Here is an 18,743-nt window from a genome sequence, read left to right as displayed (position 1 = left end):
AATGGTAGAAAGTCCAGTTAATGTATGCTAAAACTTTTCCTAAAATGGTCCATCCACCTACATTGATAGTTTGGGTTTTATGAAAAAACTGACCCATAAAACTCCACTTCAGTCAGTGGAACAAAATAGAGTTATGAGAAATTCAGTGAAGAGTCATATATGCATAATAGGTCACTACTGTAGCTTATATTACAGATGGATCTGAACCAAAAGTATGAATCCAAATATCCCACAGTTTTGGAAAGCTGGATCCAGACTTTGCAGACATAGCTCATCTCTTATAGGAGAATATTTTAAATAGCTAAAAATAAAACACAAACAAACGGACACCCATAATCATGCTAGCTCAACACAGCATCGCTAGAAAATATTTATGGGTCAAAGTTAGAAAGTCCCTTCTTGGCGAGAATACATTTATTGGAGCAGTGAAACCTCCTCCACCTCCAAGTAATTAGAAGATGTGTCTGCATCAAAGAAAAAGTTGTCTGCCTGCTGCTGTGTTAACTTATTATCTAAGCCATCCTTTGCAAAATATCTGGACATCAATATGAAATTTAAATTCCTGTATTACACATGATAGTCCAGGAAAAGACACCACCTGAACTACATGAGCAAAGACAAAGGGCATTAAAGAAAAGGGGAGCTATGAAATAGCCAAAGATGAACAAACTGGAAGAGAAAGGCCTGACGCAGAGTCAGGAGTCAGCCACAGGAAAACTCTGGGGAGTGTCCTCAGAGAAGGGAACACCATGGACGGAGTCCAGTACCACATAGCACACCCATGAGATCAAACAATATCTTGGAACAGATAGCAGGGACAGCCCAGCCAACCTCTCTTGCTCTAGAGGATGGCAAAAGATGTTGGCTCAAGTATTATGAGCCCTGAGATAACTGCCTGGATTGAATTTGCTGGTGTAACAGCGACCAGGAAGGAAGGTATCATCAATTCTTTAAACTGTATTCACGGAATGAGTGGGGAGCTGCATTCTGTAACCAATTCAGCTTTCAAATCCATTTCAAGCAGAACTCAGGTGGAAGTGCAGCACAATAATTTAGCCTGGAGGGGATGAAGGTCTGAATGTCCGTAAGAAGTTTGAACTGCAGCACTGTAGAGCAAAGGCTTGATTTGACAGAAAAAGCAGAGATGGAAATAGCCTTGGAAGGACCGTCTCAGCTTTCCTTGTTGAGGGAGTGATCCTGAACAAACCCTAATTTCCAGGGCTGTCTCACCAGCATTGTCCTCACTCTGAACAGGGCTGCAGAAACCATTCAAGAGTGTCTTGAACCGTTTCCCTCAACGCAGTAGCCTAGACTAGAGTTATATAATGAGAGCCTAAACCAACCACCGCTCATCAAAACAAGGGTCTGTCAGTCAAGAAACAGTCCACAACAGGCTACAAAGGGAATTACAGAGCTCAGGGTCATCAGCATATTGATGATGGCTAAGGTCATATTCCTCAATCATATCTTCTGGTGGCCTTACAGAGACCAAACAGAATGGAGATTAAGGGAGATAAAGAGAAATATGTAGCACCTGCCTAGCCTGATTAAGGTATTTCTTACCTACTGAATCAGTTTATGGTCTTCCTCTGGGGGAGGGGAGGGAAGGACTGCTGTTCACCAGCAAGCTGCAACTTAGGACGGAAGACCCACTGATCTCTAATTATTCTCAAATTGTTCATCTGCTTATTCCTTATATTGGCTGTTGATGTGTTTATGAGACATAGGAGCTGTATGACTGTGCTAAACAGAGTGAAGGCCAGATTCTCTCATATACACTGGTGTAAATCCATTATTTTTAGTGGAGCTGCTTCAAACTTACACCAGTGAAGCAGAGAGCAGGATCTGGCCTTTACTGTATTGATGTTATTCTTCCTTAATTCTCTAAACAGGAGTTTGTTTCAAACAATTACTTTTTTGAGGTACAATAGTAAGCAATATATCTTTTGAAAGTGAAGCTGTTTATCAATTTGATTCTGTTCTTTTAAAATGGAACAGCTAGAACAAATGGTAGTGGCAACCCCAACATAAAGAGGCCATTGATTATTAAAATCTCCTTATAATAAATCTTGGCAGTTTCTTGTCAGCTCAGTGTGTGACTGTAGTATGAATAAGCAGGTAAAATTCCACTGAAGCTACAGTTTGCTGGATCATCCTGCTGCACAAAAACCTCTCTCCTTCCTTTGTTCACACACACCAAGAAAGAACACTGCAGTGGTGGCTGAACCAATTTCTTCCTTTCTTGAGTCTGCCCCCGGATGCTATTCATGAATTTGCCTACTCAAGAAATACAATAAAACAGGAAAAGACAGCTCCATTCTGATTCAGTGATTTACAGCTAAGGAAAGCACATAAATTTTCCAATGAAATCCATAAATGAATGACAGGGCCACGCTCTGCCTATGTATCTTCAAAGTCACAGGGACAAAGAGGTGCCAACTCTGTGCCCTCTGAATGCACACAATCTTCCCCAGATCTACTGAAACAGCTTTCACAAGGTTAGCAGACGTAAAGATGATCTAGTTAAGTCTATACCTTAAGGGGGTTTAAAGGCTGGCGAAAAACCTGCTGATGTGCCACAATTTCCATTCCCCCCCCCACCCCTCAGTGCTTGCAATTATATCTAATGGTTTCAAGTTGCCAACATGTTCCAAAGCTGAGGGTGGAGGGAGGGAATAAAAACAAAATAAGTTATAGTAACTTCCCTTCACCTTTACAAATGAACAAAAGACAAAGGAAAGCCATGCTTCAAAACTAAGCCACTTTCCCTTTAAACTATTTCCGCACAGCTGGGAGGATAAAACGGAATGTAGTGGAAATGCCATGTAAATGTATTAATTTTTTTAAAGATACAATGCAGCCTAATCTGTCTCTAACGCATCCCATGCTGTTTCCATTGAACAGCTTCCTCTTACCGGCAGCAACATATTACTTTATTAGGATGCCAGGAGATCGCTTCCACACAATGCCAGCAGATGTAATTTTCTTAGACGCATACACAGTTCATCATTTAGATACTAGATGACAAGGTGATCACAGGGTGACTCTGTAATGCAAGTTTGTCGTTTGGTATTTTGAAATCTCAAATGATAAAAAAAAGATTTATCAAATATAAATATCTTTAAGAAAAAAGTAACAAAAGTGCTACATATGATCAAGGAAAAGCAATTCCGTTAGTTTCTGCTACCTAAAGTAGGTTTGCTTTACAAATATTACCACATCCATTATCAATATGGCTTCCAATTATTAGTTACATTGTCTGTAGCAGTATAGCTTTCTCACACCTCAACAAGGACAGAGTAAAGAGAACACAAAAGCATCAGACCCCATATCTCAAGGAGCAGATCTTCCTGCCTTTTAAGAATTGTTCATATTTGGGTGAATATTTGTGCCATGTTGGTAACTAGCAGAAACTGGACACCGAAGTCCTCCGATAAGCTTTCAGGCCTGTTAGGATGCAGGCAGAAGTTAAACAGACTTGTACAAACTCACCCATTTATTATCTTAATCCCTTCTTTGAAAACATTGCTTTTGAGAGGAGTTGGGAGGAAAAGGTGAGAGGAAGAACAAAAGGTAACACAACTTCTATGACAGATCAATAGAGTCTAGACCTCTTCGGAGCAGGCACTGCTAGGCGTGCCAAATAATGAATAGTGGTTTTGAGAAGTGGACTGCCGTCCATCAGACATTCAGCTCATTTTTCATGTGATCCCAGACTGGGTTTGTATCGTGGTCCCAGAGGCAGAAGGCAGTATTTTATCCACTAAGCCATGCAGCTCGTGAGAGTAGAGGATGTCAGTGTTGAATACGTGAGCATCAACCGAAATGTGTGAATGTTTCCCCTGGACATTCTCAGCGCAGTAGCCAAAAGAAGTATATCAAGTCACTGTGTGACCAGTGAGGCACGGCTTATTGCAGCTCGAAATCATTTATTCCCATGCTGAAGTGGGATTTCTAGTGTTCTTTTTACTCTGTTGATACTCCCAATATGGTGTCCATCGACCCTGTGCCTCTACCTCAGCTTCCATCCTTTCAGTCTTGGAGAAGGAAAAGCATACAGACTAGTTTTACATGATGTCTAAGGATATCCAACATTTTAAATGTAGCGTAAGACTTGTAACTGAGGGCTGTCTAAAATACCTGGAAGCACTTCTGTGGAATGCTAAGACAGAGCAGCAAGATATTCGAGCCACTGGGGCTGGGGGAGGGAGGTTGGTTGGTTGACTGACTATTTACTGGGAATTAATACTGAGAGTATATGCAAAGGCTGAGGGCACCATGCCATCTTCACAGAACAAGACCCTAACAGCTAACTGACGTACAAGAAACTGCAAAGTTATACTGTAAGAAGAACACATATTAAGGACCGAGGAAAGTCTGCTAAGGTGCTACGTCTAAACTAAGTTACTTCTTATTTTGACCCTCCCCCTTCTTTGTATCAGTCGTCGTCTAGGGCCTCTGTCTTGATCTCGTTGGTTCCTTGCCGGGCCAATGCCAAGATGGTGTGATTTACTGCTGCCATTTCCACGGCTAATGAAATGGGATCTTGGTGATCACTATGGCTAGTGCTGTCATCCTGTGTACGCAGAAAGGAAAAAGATGAAGCATTGTTAATTAGTTAGTAGGTATTCAGTCTGAGTGAAACAGTTTTTAAAGTAAGCAGTGAACTAAGGACTGCAAATTACATTTTTGCTAACTGGGCAGTGGGTGAAAAGAAACATGGACTCCATTTAAGAAACAATGTCATTCACTGAGCAAACAAACAGAGGTTTATTGGAAATGGGCAGGGCAGGGCAGGGCATGGGAATTCACTTGTATTTTCAATAGATAAAGACTGACTTAAGGTGCACGTATGAGGAATACATTAAATTATCAGGTAAGAGTGATTTAGTGTAAAATAGAAGTGACACACAAATATATAGGTTATATTTTATATAGGGCTACACCTATACACAATTCAGCACTAAGCCAGCTGCTGAAAATGTCCCAGACAGATAAAAAAAGGTGGTGAAATGACCTCATGCAGGAACTGCTATACCAGATCAGATTGTCTAGCCAGCCATGCTGCTACATCCCACACCTCATTTAATTAAATGGGGAAAAAACTGTGGGTTATACTGCTGTCTCCACTACAAACTCAAACAGAGCTGGAGGCTGTCACCATATATTCCTGTGTGTCTTTTTTTAAGCACTCAATTTTAAAAGGACAACAGTGTAATTGTTTAGGATGTGTGGCTGTTGTGAAGAATGAAGAATATGGGGAAACTTTGCTGCTACAGGCCTGCAGTGAAGATTTTTCTCAGCATTGAAATGTTTTAAGATCAGTTAATGAGAAGGACTACATTCCATATACACGCTGACGTGTGCAGTTTTCTGAACCTATGTCTGAGTGAGGGCATAGTCTGAATATAGGGTGTAACACCGACACCTCTTGGTGGCTTATTTCAGTGGGGATCAAACATGGGAACTTCTTGATCTTAATACATGAGCCTCTTACTGCCTGAGCTAAAAGACACATTTCAGATAGCCAAGACGGCAGCAGGCTCATTAATCTCTAGTTGGCCTAGCCACCACTGGGCGGACAGAGTGCCATACCAACCAGCCATGGCTTACATAGGAATAAGGCATAGTCCAAGAGTTCAAGGCCAGAAGGGACCACCAGATCATCTATTCCAACTTCCTGTACATCCCTGACCACTACCACCACCCAACATCCGCATACTAACCCCAGTCAGGTATATCTAAGTTCTAATCCTAGTTCTAAAAACCAAATTCCTTCTGTAACTGTAGGCAAACTAAGCTTCAGCTTCCCCATCTCTGAAATGGGGGGTAATAATACTTACGTACCTTGTAGAGGTATTGTGAGAATTAGTGAATATTTTACAGCATTTTATAGGACAAAAATGCTAATTTTTGTCATTATTACCTCAGGGCCATGATGATGAATTTGCAAACAATATCATTTCTAAATCAAGATGGCAGGTGGTGATTGCTGGTGAGACAGAAATGCCAGATTTCAGTAAACTCCTGAGGCTGCTTAACAGAATCTCTTAATTTGCCATGAATTTTGGGTTAGATGTTCAAAAACCCACATCAGAACTTGTGTGCACACTTTTGAATACCTGATCCGAGAAGTCATTTAAGTGAACTACACCATGTCAAGAAAGTGTAAAAAAACAAAACAATCCCTCTGAAGTTTTATTAACTTTATGTTATTAACTTTAACGGTAGTTGGATAAACTTTATGTTTTAAAGTTTTCTGGAGTCTGAATGCTACTCTGAAACAGCTGAATGATTTTAACAGCTGAATGGATGTTCAATGGTCATCAGGATGGCTTTCCACAGTAATCCATTTAACTTTTAATGCCTGATTATCCTTTACAGTGGAGTCTGCGCTAGATCACTGAGAACTGCAATGTCTAAGGACTCCGAACAGAGAATTTTGATGCAATTAAGTGATTTCTTTTTCCAAAAATATGTTGGATAATACAAAAATATAGAAAGAAAGAAATTGTTTGGAAGTCTAAACAATGTATCTGCTAAGTCAGCAATTCCGATATCCGATAGGCATGTATAATTAAATGTGCTTGGCTGCAGTTTCAAAACATACCTCCCCAGTTATTTTGGAGATTCTCATAGGGAGTAGAGCTCTGCCAACTACTCCCAGGGATGATCGATAAAAGGACCTTCGTCCCCCACCAACGCAGCAGCTCCAAAGATCGTGGAAACAGGGCAATCATGCTAGCACCTCTCATTGCCCCCCTGAATCTGGGCTGAGCCTATTGGGGAGCTACTCCAGGACACTGGGCTCCCAGTACCCACCCCCAGTGAGCACATGAAGATGAGGTCTCCTACATCTTTCCAGGGATGGCTTATTAAGAAAACCCCAACAAAACCCAGACAGCTGGGTGCAGCAGCATGAACACAAGGAGCAAAGGAAGCAGAACCATCTAAGTGAACTGTCGAGCCAGCCCAATGATGTTGAGTGAACTCATCCAAAATGACACAGCGGGGGAAAGATGGGGAAGGGGAGGTGGGATAGGAACACGTGTGGCTTATGTCACAGGGAAGCATATTTGTGCCCGACACACTGCAGAAATTGTTAAAGACCTGTACATCCTTCCTTGAAGGTTAACCAGTGTACCAGTGCCAGAGAAAAGGAGAGCTTGAATTATGCATGGTGCGTTGCTTGAATTAACACTGTCCTAGCATTTTTCAAACATTGGGTGTTGTGTGAATGATGTAACTTGCTTGTTTGGAGCAGATCCTCCTGTCTTCTTCTACCTTCTCTGCTTCTCTGCCTCCCTCTGAACATCTTCCCTCCTCCTCCCCATTGCGTACTTGCCAAGTGTCCTGTTGTATGACAATAAATCCATGTGGGTGAATACTGGGTTCTCACATTCAACAGGGGAGCTGTGCTCTTCCACTTTCCCCATTAAAATTACATGAAAGTTTAAAAAAAATTAAAAAAGTCTGACTCATGAGCAGTACAAGGCCCCATGACGCTGACGTGTCATATGTGGGGTCTCCCATTTAGGGCCATGTGGCTCAGCCTCAGATGCTTACCTGCTCTGAATAGTCATTCCCATCGACATCATCGCTATTGGAATGGCCTCCTGGACTCTGTACATCTATGCCATGGCTCTCCAGGATTGCTGCTTCTTCGAAAAAAGCAAATGGATCCCTAAATTATCTCATGCGTTACCGTAATTAAAAACAATTAATATTTTAGGCATTTGAAGAAAGTGGACTAGCAGGGTCAATTTTTGGCCACCTCCCCTCAACTCTCCACAATCTGGGGTGGGTGTTAAGTGTTCACATCTTTTGCCTCACAAAATTGTTTCCATTCTCCCTTCTTCCCCATCTAGTTTAAAATGGACTGACCCTCCCTTGTGTATGCAGTGTTGCTGTAGCCATGTCAGTCCCAGGATCTGAGAGAGACAAGGTTGGTGAGGTAACACCTTTTATTGGACCAATTTGTTGGTGAGACAAACATGTTTCTAGATGCACAGAACTCTTCTTCAGGTCCAATGCTCAAAACCTTGTCTCTCTCACCAACAGAAGTTGGTCCAATAAAAGATATTACCTCCCCCACCTTGTCTCTCCCTTGTGTAGTAAGGATGCTACATGAGGCTGCATTATCTTGCAACTGGATCTGTGTCGGTGGCCACACAGGGAGGAAGAATGGTGTACAGGGCATTGGACTGGAATTCAAGAGTTCAGAATCGAGGTGAGCCACTGACTTCCAGCGTGACCTTGGGCAAGTCACTTAATCTACCCTGTGCCTATGATATATTTCCCTACTTCCCGGGGATGTTGTGAGGATAAAATCTATTAATGGTTGAGAAGTGCTCAGATACTATGGTGATAAGGTCCATGTAAGTACTTAGATAGATCTTGCAGATCCCCACTGAATTATTATTACAGATGCATTTCTAAAGCACTATAGCAACCAATGGGGCTCTGCAGAGGTTCAGGGGACCATCTGTGTGAATTCCAATTGTAGGATGGGGCCTGAAATCATGAGGGTGTATTTTAAACTTTTTTAATGGGATTTAAGAGCAAAAATCCATTTTATTTCAACGGGACTTATACTCCTGATTCCCTGCGGTGCTTTTGAACATCCCATGTCCCCATACTGGACAATGTTCCTATCACTGCCTGTCCATCCATCAGGATTTTTTTTGGACAGGTTAGGCTTTATTTTATTTTATAAATAAAATAAATTTCAATTAATACAATTTTTGTGCTTTGATTTGATGTTTTTTCCTTGGTAAGTATGGGGAAGGAGACATCGTCTATTGCTGAAGCAGATAAGCAAAGGACATAAATAACATCGGACTGTAAATCCTGAGAATATGCAGGTTTTAATTTTATTGTGTAAGAAATATACTCCATTTTAAAGAGTATGTTATAAATGTGCCTGGGCATGTGCAAAAATGCTGGCTTGCCTGCAGGTGGGAATTTTTGCATATGTGTGCATAAATGGCTGAGTTCTGTAAGGTACTTAAGCATGTCCTTAAAGTTGCACACGCAAATAAGTACCTCGCTGAATCACAGCGTTACACTGCAAGGCCTTAAAGTGTGACTTCATCCAGTGAACTTGGCACTTGAGCAGATCTGTTCCTACTGTGTTTTCAGAGTCATTTCTGCTTTCTTCATAGTAAGCTATTAGACTGTGGAACCAACACAGCTCAGTTTGTGAGCTGTATCCTATTCCAGCTTGTGCATCATCAACAGAATTGTTTGCTGTGCTCCAATCAGTTATGACTCTGCAAACCCATTGAAGGCAAGAAGGGGGCAATAAGGTGTAACTGAAGGAAGAATCTGGCCTGCAGAATCCTTGGTACTGATGATGGTATTTGAGATTTAAAGAATCCATCTCGGCTTTCAGATCTCAGTGGAAGCTTATAGGGTTGGCAGTAAGAAAAAAAACCACCACCATTTTGACTTGTGAAATGAGTACATTTGAGCTAGACATCACAGAGGCAAGAAACTTACACACAAAGACCTTTTTTTTTTTTTTTTAAATTGCTTCCCCCCACCCCTGGATGCTTTTCAGATTGGAACTGCACTTTAAGGCTTTAAAGTCAGTACATTTTGAATTTCCCCTATCCCCAGTGCAAATTACTGCTTCTCTTATTTCATTTGGGACAGCCAATGGGACTGGGCCAAGAATTTGGCATTAGGGAAATATGAATCCTTCTATATCGATCAGATTCAGACTCAGAACAGAAATTAGGTCCTCTAGTGACATCTGATCACTGAATCATTTTTCCTGTCCTACTACTGACATTTGTAAACTAAGTTCCCAATGATATTTTAGAAATTTTAAGAGGGTGAAAGATTTATTTTAAAAAGTGCTCTAAATTATTATTAAAAACGCTTGCAGCCTCTAGCCATTTGCATTAATAGAATTCAATCTTATACCGTCCATCTCCCCTGAGCTGGCCTATTTAAGCCCTTCAGGTTGTCTGAAAGCAGGCACTCTGATACATTACCGATATTGGCTCGTCTCTTGATTTCCTTTCTTCTGTTGGCAAACCAGTTGTACACTTTAAGGGAGGTAACTCGCTCCAAATCTGACAATTTTTTGCCTGTGAAAATATACATAGAACACAGTTGTTTCCAGGGATTCACAGGGACAGATAGCACTTTGCACATCCTATAAGATCAACAGATCCCTGCCATGTGATAAATCCTTTAAATTTAGAGCAGACGATATTAGAAAGAAGAGTTCACAAAAAATAAAACAAAAACCAAAAGGGCTCACAGTACTGTGCCAAGGTGCTATGGTGATGAATGCCATATAAATCTTTAATAACACATATTCCCTTTTGTCTGAAATGCAGGGTTTTTCTTTGCAACATCAGCCAGCTCAATCCTGAACTGAGATAAGAGAGGAAAGCTGCTCTTCAGATTCATGCACAGTACTGAGATTCAGGAGACCGGGATTCAGTTCACAGCTCTGCCACATAATTTCTGTGTGACCTCGGGCAAGTCACTTCACCTCTCTGTGCCTCAATCTTCCATAGGTAAAATGGGGGTAATACTTTTCTGTCTCATAGTGATAACGTGAGGCTAATTTGATTCCTGAATCTGAGGTGCACAGATACTGAGCACCGTAGAAAAGCTAGTAAACATAAATAAATAAGAAGTGAGATGTGAGGATGGCAGAGAGAAAAATCAAGTAGTAATAATAATTACTTATATAGCACTTTTCATCAGCAGATCTCAAAGCCCTTTAGAAAGAGGTCAGTATCATTATCTCCATTTTACAGATGGGGAAACTGAGGCACCAACAGGGGACGCGACTTGCCCAGGGTCACCCGGGAGGTCAGCATCAGAGTCGGGAATGAAACCCCAGTCTACTGAGACCCCGCCCAGTGTTCCGTCTGCTAGACTGGACGGCCTTTCTACTAGTTGTAGTAGCTAATGTGAAGGCTAGGAAGTCTTGTTCTAGGCTTTTCTTTTTTTGTCCTTTGGGTTTATTACTTTATTTTAATTCCTATAAACACAAGTTTCAAAACATGTTATTTGCTTGGTTGGGGTATGTTCTACTATTTCAACTAAGCAAAGGCAGGTGGGCCCGCTCCTTTGAGTTTTGCATTACTACATTAGATACCCACATTCCATTCCCAGGTATGCTCTCTCATTTCCCGACATCACAGGAGCAGGAAGAACTGATAAGATGCTATGGGAGGGGGGAAAAAATGAGATCCCCCAATTTAACACACACAACCTACAGGGAGGGTAACCTAAAGCTACGGAGAAGCTCGGACATCAGGAAACCAGGACTCCCTACTTTGCCAAGGATATACCATATGATCATCATAAGCAAGTCACAACCTCTCTGTGCCTACATCTCACCATCCTTAAAATGGGATCAATAACAACAACAATAATACCACATACCCACTTGTGTGGAGGGGCTTTGAGATCGTCAGATAAGTGGTGCATATATTTGTAAAAATAACTAGAAATTAGTGGCTTTAAAGTATGCAAATCTCTGAAATCTGACCCATTTCCTATGGATACCGCACGTGACCCTCTATATATGAAATGTTTTGATGCTGAACTTCATGTCTACCTCTTTACTATTGTAATTAGTAGAAATGTAACTTTCAGACATACATGTTTGGGCCTGAAAACTACTTCAGACCTCATGTTCATCCAAGTATGGCAGCTTGAATACACGAGCTATATAGCGCTCTGGGAAAACTTACTACTGGTTCAGAGAACTAAATTTTTAGTAATAGCCATAAAATGAGATTTGCTGAATTTAGCAGGAGATGTTGAAATCTAATTGCAGGCTCCTTTGAAAAAGAACACTATGATCAGGTCCTTACCTGGCTTTTGTATAACTGCATTACAGGCGTTTGCAATTTCTTCTCTCTTTGCCTCATCAGGATATTGATTCTCATTGAAGTAACTGCAGAAAAGAAGAAGTTACTCACCTTATGCAGTAACGATGTTTCTTCGAGATGTGTGTCCCTAGGGGTGCGCCATGGTAGGTGTGTCTGCGTCCCTGCACTGCTGATCAGAGAAATTTGGTAGCAGTGTTTGCTGGGCTCGCACGTGTGCTGTCTGTCTTCCCTCACGCTGAGCCACGAGGCGAGCAAGTGCGTGGGCTAACCATCCTTCTCTACTGCAGAGTCATGAGGAGAACTCTGAAGTAGAGGGGAGGAGGACAGATAGTGGGGCACCCCTAGGGACACACATCTCGAAGAAACATTGTTACTGCACGAGGTGAGTAACTTCTTCTTCTTCGAGTAGTGTCCCTATGGGTGCTCCACTGTAGGTGACTCCCGAGCAGTATCCCCTCTGGAGGGCTGGGACTTCGGAGTCAGGCTAGTCACTGAGGATAGTACTGTGACGGCAAAGATGGCATCAGAGGAGGAGTCCCCGGTGATTGCATAAATGTTCTGGGAAGGTGCAGCTCTCTGAGACAGGGACAGCCTTAATGAAGGTGACAGATGTGGAGATCGATCTGGTGGAATGTGTATGGATCAAGTCCAAGGGGTCATGTTACTGCGGCAGGGTTTCGCGGCCGGGGGGGGGAGGACTTTCGGCGGCGGCGGGTTACATGGGGGGAACAATGCCCTCCGCCGAAACCCTTCTGCCGTTTGCCCCTTTTCGGCGGCAGGGTTTCGCAGGGGTGGGTGGCTAGGTACTTCTGGCGGCGGATTCGGCGGCGCGGTACGCTGGTCTAGGGGACTTCCTGAAGGCCTTTGTCCTATCAAGGTAGAATGCCAGGACTCTCCCAAGGTCTCAGGTATGCAGATGCCTCCACATTATCTCGGTGAGGCTTAGGATAGAAGGCTGGAAGATGAATAGACTGATTCATGTGAAACGATGATGTCATTTTAGGGATGAACCTCGGATGTGGTCTAAGTGAAACCTTATCTGGGAAGAACACTGTGTATGGGGGATGTGACGTCAGAGCTGCTATTTCCCCAGTTTTTCTTGCTGAGGTAATTGCAGTAAGAAAGACCGTTTTCGCCGACAGGCATGCTAGCGAGCAGACAGCCATAGGTTCGAAAGGGGGCTTCGTCAGCCCTTAAAGCACTAGGGTTAGGTCCCGTGAGGGGGTAGGATGTCAAGGTTGAGGGAAGAGGTTTGTTATTCCCTTCAGGAACCTTTTCATGCTCAGGTATAATAGAACTGAGTACCCCTCTATGGGTTGGTGAAATGCTGTAATAGCTGCTAGGTGGACCCTGAGGGAGCTCAGGGATAATCCTGATTTTTTACGGTCGGAACATATTCCAGAATATGCTGAAGAGTTGTTGAGACAGGAGAGATTTGTTGGGATGTGCAACAAGTCTGGAACCGGGACCATTGCTGCAGGTAAATGCGTTGTGTGGGGGATTTTCTATTGTGTAGTAGAATCTCCTGTACTTCCTTTGAGCATCACTTTTGACGGGCAGGTCGAGGTGCCATGAGACACTCCCCGCTACTATCCATGCACCCATTTAGCCACCATTTTGCAGCATTCTGCAGTGCCAGGGAGTGGATAAGCTTGGATAAATGAGGCCTAGAGATCGTCTGATCCGGTTATTCCATCCACTTCGCCTCCATACCCCCTACACAACACCCTTTCCTATCCCTCTTCAGGGACCCTTCTCACAAGAGTCTGTTACAGCAGGAGATAGACCGACTCCTGCAGTTAGGAGCCATAGAACCAGTACCTCAACATCTTCGAGGCAAAGGGTTCTACTCTTGCTACTTCCTAATACCCAAAATGAAGGGAGGCTGGAGACCTATCCTGGACCTCATAGCGCTCAACAAATTTGACAAAGCTCAGAAGTTCAAGATGGTCACTTTATCGATGGTGCTTCAGGATGGGTGGTTGAGTTGAGGACTGGGAGACGGAAGGCTTTCATCTTGAGACTTTTCCCTTTTTACTCTGGGGAAATTGGGACAAATGAGGCTTTTGTTGATAGTGAAAGATAAAGTGTCTCTTTTGCCTTGGAACGTACCTAGAGACCTGAGAGTGGCCCTGGAATTCTTCAAGTAGTGGAGAGAGGCGTCAGTCTTCTCGGCGAAGAGTTTCACACCCTCAAAGAGAAGGTCCTCCATGATGGTCTGTATCTCTTCCAGGAATTCCTCCTTCAGGAATCCCGAGGAATTTCTCCTTCAGGAATCCCGAGAGTTGGAGACATGACAGTCATGGAGATGGTCCTGACAACCATGTTGACAACGTCAAGGGCTGATTGCAAAGATGTCTTGGCCACAAATTGCCCCTCCTGGATGATGGCCTTGAAGGAGCTCAGGAGGTCTCTGGCAATTTCTCAATAAAATCATGTAATTTGTTGTAGTTTCTGTAATCAATCATATTTTGCCATGAGTGCCTGGTAGCTGGTGATGCAAAGTTGTAAGGTGGCTGAGGAATATGCCTTTCTACCAAAGAGATCCAGACACTTCCAGTCTCTATCTCAGGGTGTTGACCTGGAGTGGTGGTGTTGGCCACAAGAGTTCACAACATCCACCACGACGGAATTGAGTGGCGGATGGATAAACAAGAACTCTGAGTCTTTCTCAGGGACATAATACTTTTTGTCTGCCCGTTTACATGACTGGGCACTGAGGCCAGGGTTCACCACACCATCCCAGCTGGGTCTAAGATGGCCTTGTTGATCAGGAGGGCGATTTTGGAGGTGGCTGAAGCATGGAGGATGTTGATAAGCTGATGGTGTGTATCTTTAACCTCCTCCATTGGTATGTGGAGGGTATTCACTACTCTTTTTGCCAGCTCCTGGAACAGGCAGAAGTCATCCACCATGGATGGTGGTGAGGGCATGACCATTTCTTCTGGGGAAAAGGAGGATATGGCCTTGGGTCTGACCTCTTCCTCTGTGTCCACCTATTACTCCTCTGCTTTTTGGGGTTCTGAGGTCCACAATGCTGTAACCAAGGAGGCATATCTGGAAAGTTCTTGAGCGATGCTTGGTGCCCCGCCCAAGGGTCCCAGTATGGCCAGTCTGGTGGCATAGGGCCTGGTGGAGGTGCTCATGGGTGACTGTATCAAGATGGTGGCTGTGCCATCTGATGGTACATTCCTGGACCTTGTTCATATTGGGTCCCATATGGAGACTGGGGGAAGTATAAAGAAACTTCATTTGGCTCACTGTCTGATCCCTTGCTTGACATCAGAGGGGCATGGCATGATTGTGGGGAAATACCCCTTGGTCAGCCATGGCTCAGTTCCGTGATCTCGGTACCGAGGTGCGGAGAATTGGGAGCTTCCAGCATACCTTGGTCATTGGCTTGAGGGGATTCTGCCAGTACCGCCAGTATCAACACTAGCTCACGTACAGGGAGTGTCTTCGGGTGCTGGCCCTTGTGTCTCTGTACCAAAGATGAGATGGAGATCGCTTTCAGTTATCCCTGGGCTTGCTGGGGGGACTTCCTACTCTTTTTTGATTTCTGAGAGGAGTTCTCTGACTGTTTCTTTGACCCGCTATCCTTCGAAGTCTAAGGTTCAGAGGAAGACTCACACCTGCCAAAGGGCTGTGGTCAGAAAGCCACCTCCATAAAGACGATTTTCTGGTGGAGCTCGCTGTCCTTGAAGGATCTCAGTCAGAGCTGTTGGCAGAGGGAACGCTTGTGTTGGATGGGCCCTCGCTGAGGCAGCGAATACACTGATTTCTTGTCCGTGACTGGGATCACCTTGGTGCAAGTACACTTCTTAAAGCCCTGAGAGCCGGGCATACCTTTGTCCAGGGGGGTTGACACAAGAATAAAGTATTTTTCTTTTTCTGTTAAAAAAATAGATTTTTTATAAATAAAACTCGAAGAAGGCTAAAGGGTTTCTAAAAACTAAAAATTGGCAACTGAAACGGAGAGTTAATAATTTGCTAAAGGACAGCTAAAAGCTCCGCCTCTAGTCAAGGGTGGTTGAGAAGGAACAGAGGAGGGTTAGCCTGGGCGTGCCAGCTAGCCTAGTGGTGCAGCACCAGGGGAGACAGCACATGTGCGGGCTCAAATGACACTGCTACCAAAGTTCTCCAATCAGCAGCGCAGGGACGGAGACTCACCTACAGCGGAGTACCCATCGAAACACTACCCGAAGAAGAAAAAAGAGTTTTTCCAAAATCAAAGCATGAATGCACCAAAACAGCTTCACTAAACGGTGTCAATGGCTAGTAAATGCATCAATCTTAAAGGGACAACAGAGACACATTAAGTTTTATGTTAAACAGTATGTGCATGTTTATGTATTATATGTGAACACACAGTCCCCCTTTAAAGCCTTTCCAAACGTCTCTCATAACACAAGAACTAGGGGTCACCAAATGAAATGAATAGGCAGCAGGTTTAAAACCAACAAAAGGAAGTATTTCTTCACACAACGCACAGTCAACCTGTAGAACTCCTTGCCAGAGGATGTTGTGAAGGCCAAGACTACAACAGAGTTCAAAAAAAGAACTAGATAAGTTCATGGAGGACAGGTCCATCAATGTCTATTAGCCAGGATGGGCAGGGACTGCTGTTTGCCAGAGGCTAGGAATGGTCGACGGGATGGATCACGTGATGATCACCTGTTCTATTCATTCCCTCTGAAGCACCTGGCATAGCCCACTGTCGGAAGACAGGATACTGGACTAGATGGACCACTGATATGCCCCAATTTAGCCGCTCTTACGTTAAATTGCCTTAGATAACTAAATGTCACCGTCACACTTGCAGCGTTCTCTATAGCAAGTGAATAGGTATAAGGAAAGAGAGTATGCTCCAAATACCAAAGACACTACTGCAAAGTAAAGCACCCATGTTAGGAAACACCAAAGTTCATGCTCGTGCAGCTCTGCTCCTTTAATTACATGATAACATACTATTTTTTTCTGCAGGACCCTGCTTCATTCAGTGTACAAGAAACGAGACCTGTATTCAATATTTACTTTGATTCTCAGGGTTCAGTGAGCATCTCCCACTTTCTCATTCACTACATACCTACTTCCACACCGACACCAAAGTCTTCGTATTTTACCAGGAAACATGTAACTAACAGCATTTTGACTGGTTAGTGCAGGATATTGTAGTGGTTTTCTTACAAGGATTCTGTGAGTGCATAACTATATAGTACTACTCTAAGAACTATGGATTAACTTTAGTGTGTACTTTTACAATTCTATTTTTAATTTAATAATTGTAAATTTACTACAGGATTGTAAGAGACTACTTTAATGTAACATTTTTAATGCTACAGCTTTCAGATAGGTTATTTTACTACACCTACAACGTTGCTATAAAAATTCTAATTTTACTATTAGAAATGTTTTCCTTAGCCTTTACAAGCTCAAATGAATTGATTAAAAACCTCTGAGCCCAATGAAACTCCCACTGAAGTCAATGGTGTTGGTTCAGATCTGGTATGCAGGGATCACTTCATTTCTTTTCAGGTTGCAGTGTAGGATATATTTGTAGAGGTTGTTCAGAGGACAGAATTCGAAAATTTCCCCAGTCAGCTTTATAATGGACTTTTAAAATTGCTGCTGTGTATTTAAGGGAACAAATTTTGCTTTTTATTTTCACCAAGAAAGCATGAAGCAGCGGACTTGCTAATCAGCCAGCACACACACACGCATGCACGCCCTCCCACCCCATCTCTTTGTGCAGCTACCCTCAGCATAATTTAATATAGTTGATATATTCTAAATTTTCAGTTAAAGATGCTATACAAATAAGTGGACAAAACCAATTTAGGTCATCTTGCTGCTAAAAGCACAATTTTGTTCCCTGTAGTATTTTTTTGTCTAAGCTATCTTTGAATAACTGCAGTTAAAAGCATTCCCACTACTTCACTTTGGAGATTATTCCACAGCTAAATCAACCGTATTGTAAGTAAATTTGCAGAAATGTCCAGCCTGAATTTTCTTTTCTTGCATTCCAGCCCGCTCTTCACCCTGTAATTTGTAGTTAAGTTATACGCACAATCGGAATCCTGCCTGTGGATTGCTATTCATTAATTAAGAGAAATTGCTCATTAGCACAGCGAGAAGCACTGTTAATGTGCCTCCATTTGATTTGCTTGCTTAGAGAGTAACTGCAACCATTGAAATTGCTTTTTTAAGTGAGGGGCAGATAGAAATTAGTGATCTGGGTATTAAAACATTCTCTCTCTCTCTCTCTCTCGCACGCACACACACACACACACACACACACACACACACACACACACACACACACACACACACACACACACACACACACACACACACACACACACACACACACACACACACACACACACACACACACACACACACACACACACACACACACACACACACACACACACACACACTTCCCTTTTCTAGGCTTCTTGTTGAGAGTTGCTGTTTTGAACTAAGACCCAAATCCACTAAGGCACTCAGACACCGAATCTCAAATGTAGGCACACAAGTCCTAGTTTTAGGCTCCACCGAGATCCACAGAACTCCTGCCACCTCATCCCGTAGGCACCTAAAGCCACTCGGTGCCTACATTTTTTCTGCGAGTCTCCTAGGTGCCTGTTTCTGCTTCCAGAGACGCGCACTGCTGCCTGACTCTAAGCCAGCAGTTCCCAAACTAGGAGTCGTGACCCCCAAGTGGGGTCGCGCCATCAGCAGATGGGCTTGTGCTGATCCTGGGTGCGCAGAGGATGACATTTTGCAGTGTCATCCTCCGTGTTGTCCAGTTCAGGAACCGGTGTACGATGCCTGTTTCTCTAGGTGTACAATGCCTATTTCCTGCCTGAGCCC

The 18,743-nt window shown here is 43.2% G+C and overlaps 1 protein-coding gene across 3 annotated transcripts in view; it reads right to left on the bottom strand.

Annotated features, from left to right (window-relative positions):
* Window positions 1–612: 612 nt before the first annotated feature.
* The window catches only part of HMBOX1 (homeobox containing 1), a 145,067-nt gene continuing 126,936 nt past the window's right edge, over window positions 613–18,743 (bottom strand). The window contains exons 7-11 of one of the 3 annotated variants that reach the window (XM_067556162.1): window positions 11,850–11,932; window positions 10,002–10,097; window positions 7,567–7,661; window positions 7,252–7,353; window positions 613–4,576 (exon numbers count right to left, since the gene is read on the bottom strand). In XM_067556162.1, the coding sequence (XP_067412263.1) occupies window positions 4,439–4,576; window positions 7,252–7,353; window positions 7,567–7,661; window positions 10,002–10,097; window positions 11,850–11,932 (514 nt within the window). In that variant the 3' untranslated portion in view covers window positions 613–4,438. The remainder of the gene's footprint in view (window positions 4,577–7,251; window positions 7,354–7,566; window positions 7,662–10,001; window positions 10,098–11,849; window positions 11,933–18,743) is intronic. The other 2 variants (XM_067556163.1, XM_067556164.1) reach the window with 2 other exon arrangements.

Source organism: Emydura macquarii, unplaced genomic scaffold, assembly GCF_026122565.2.
Source record: "Emydura macquarii macquarii isolate MOO-44397 ecotype Brisbane River unplaced genomic scaffold, CSIRO-AGI_Emac_v2 contig_1676, whole genome shotgun sequence".
NCBI lineage: Eukaryota > Metazoa > Chordata > Testudines > Chelidae > Emydura > Emydura macquarii.
The sequence above is the reverse complement of the archived record's forward strand: the minus strand, read 5'-3'. Positions and strand labels throughout refer to the sequence as shown.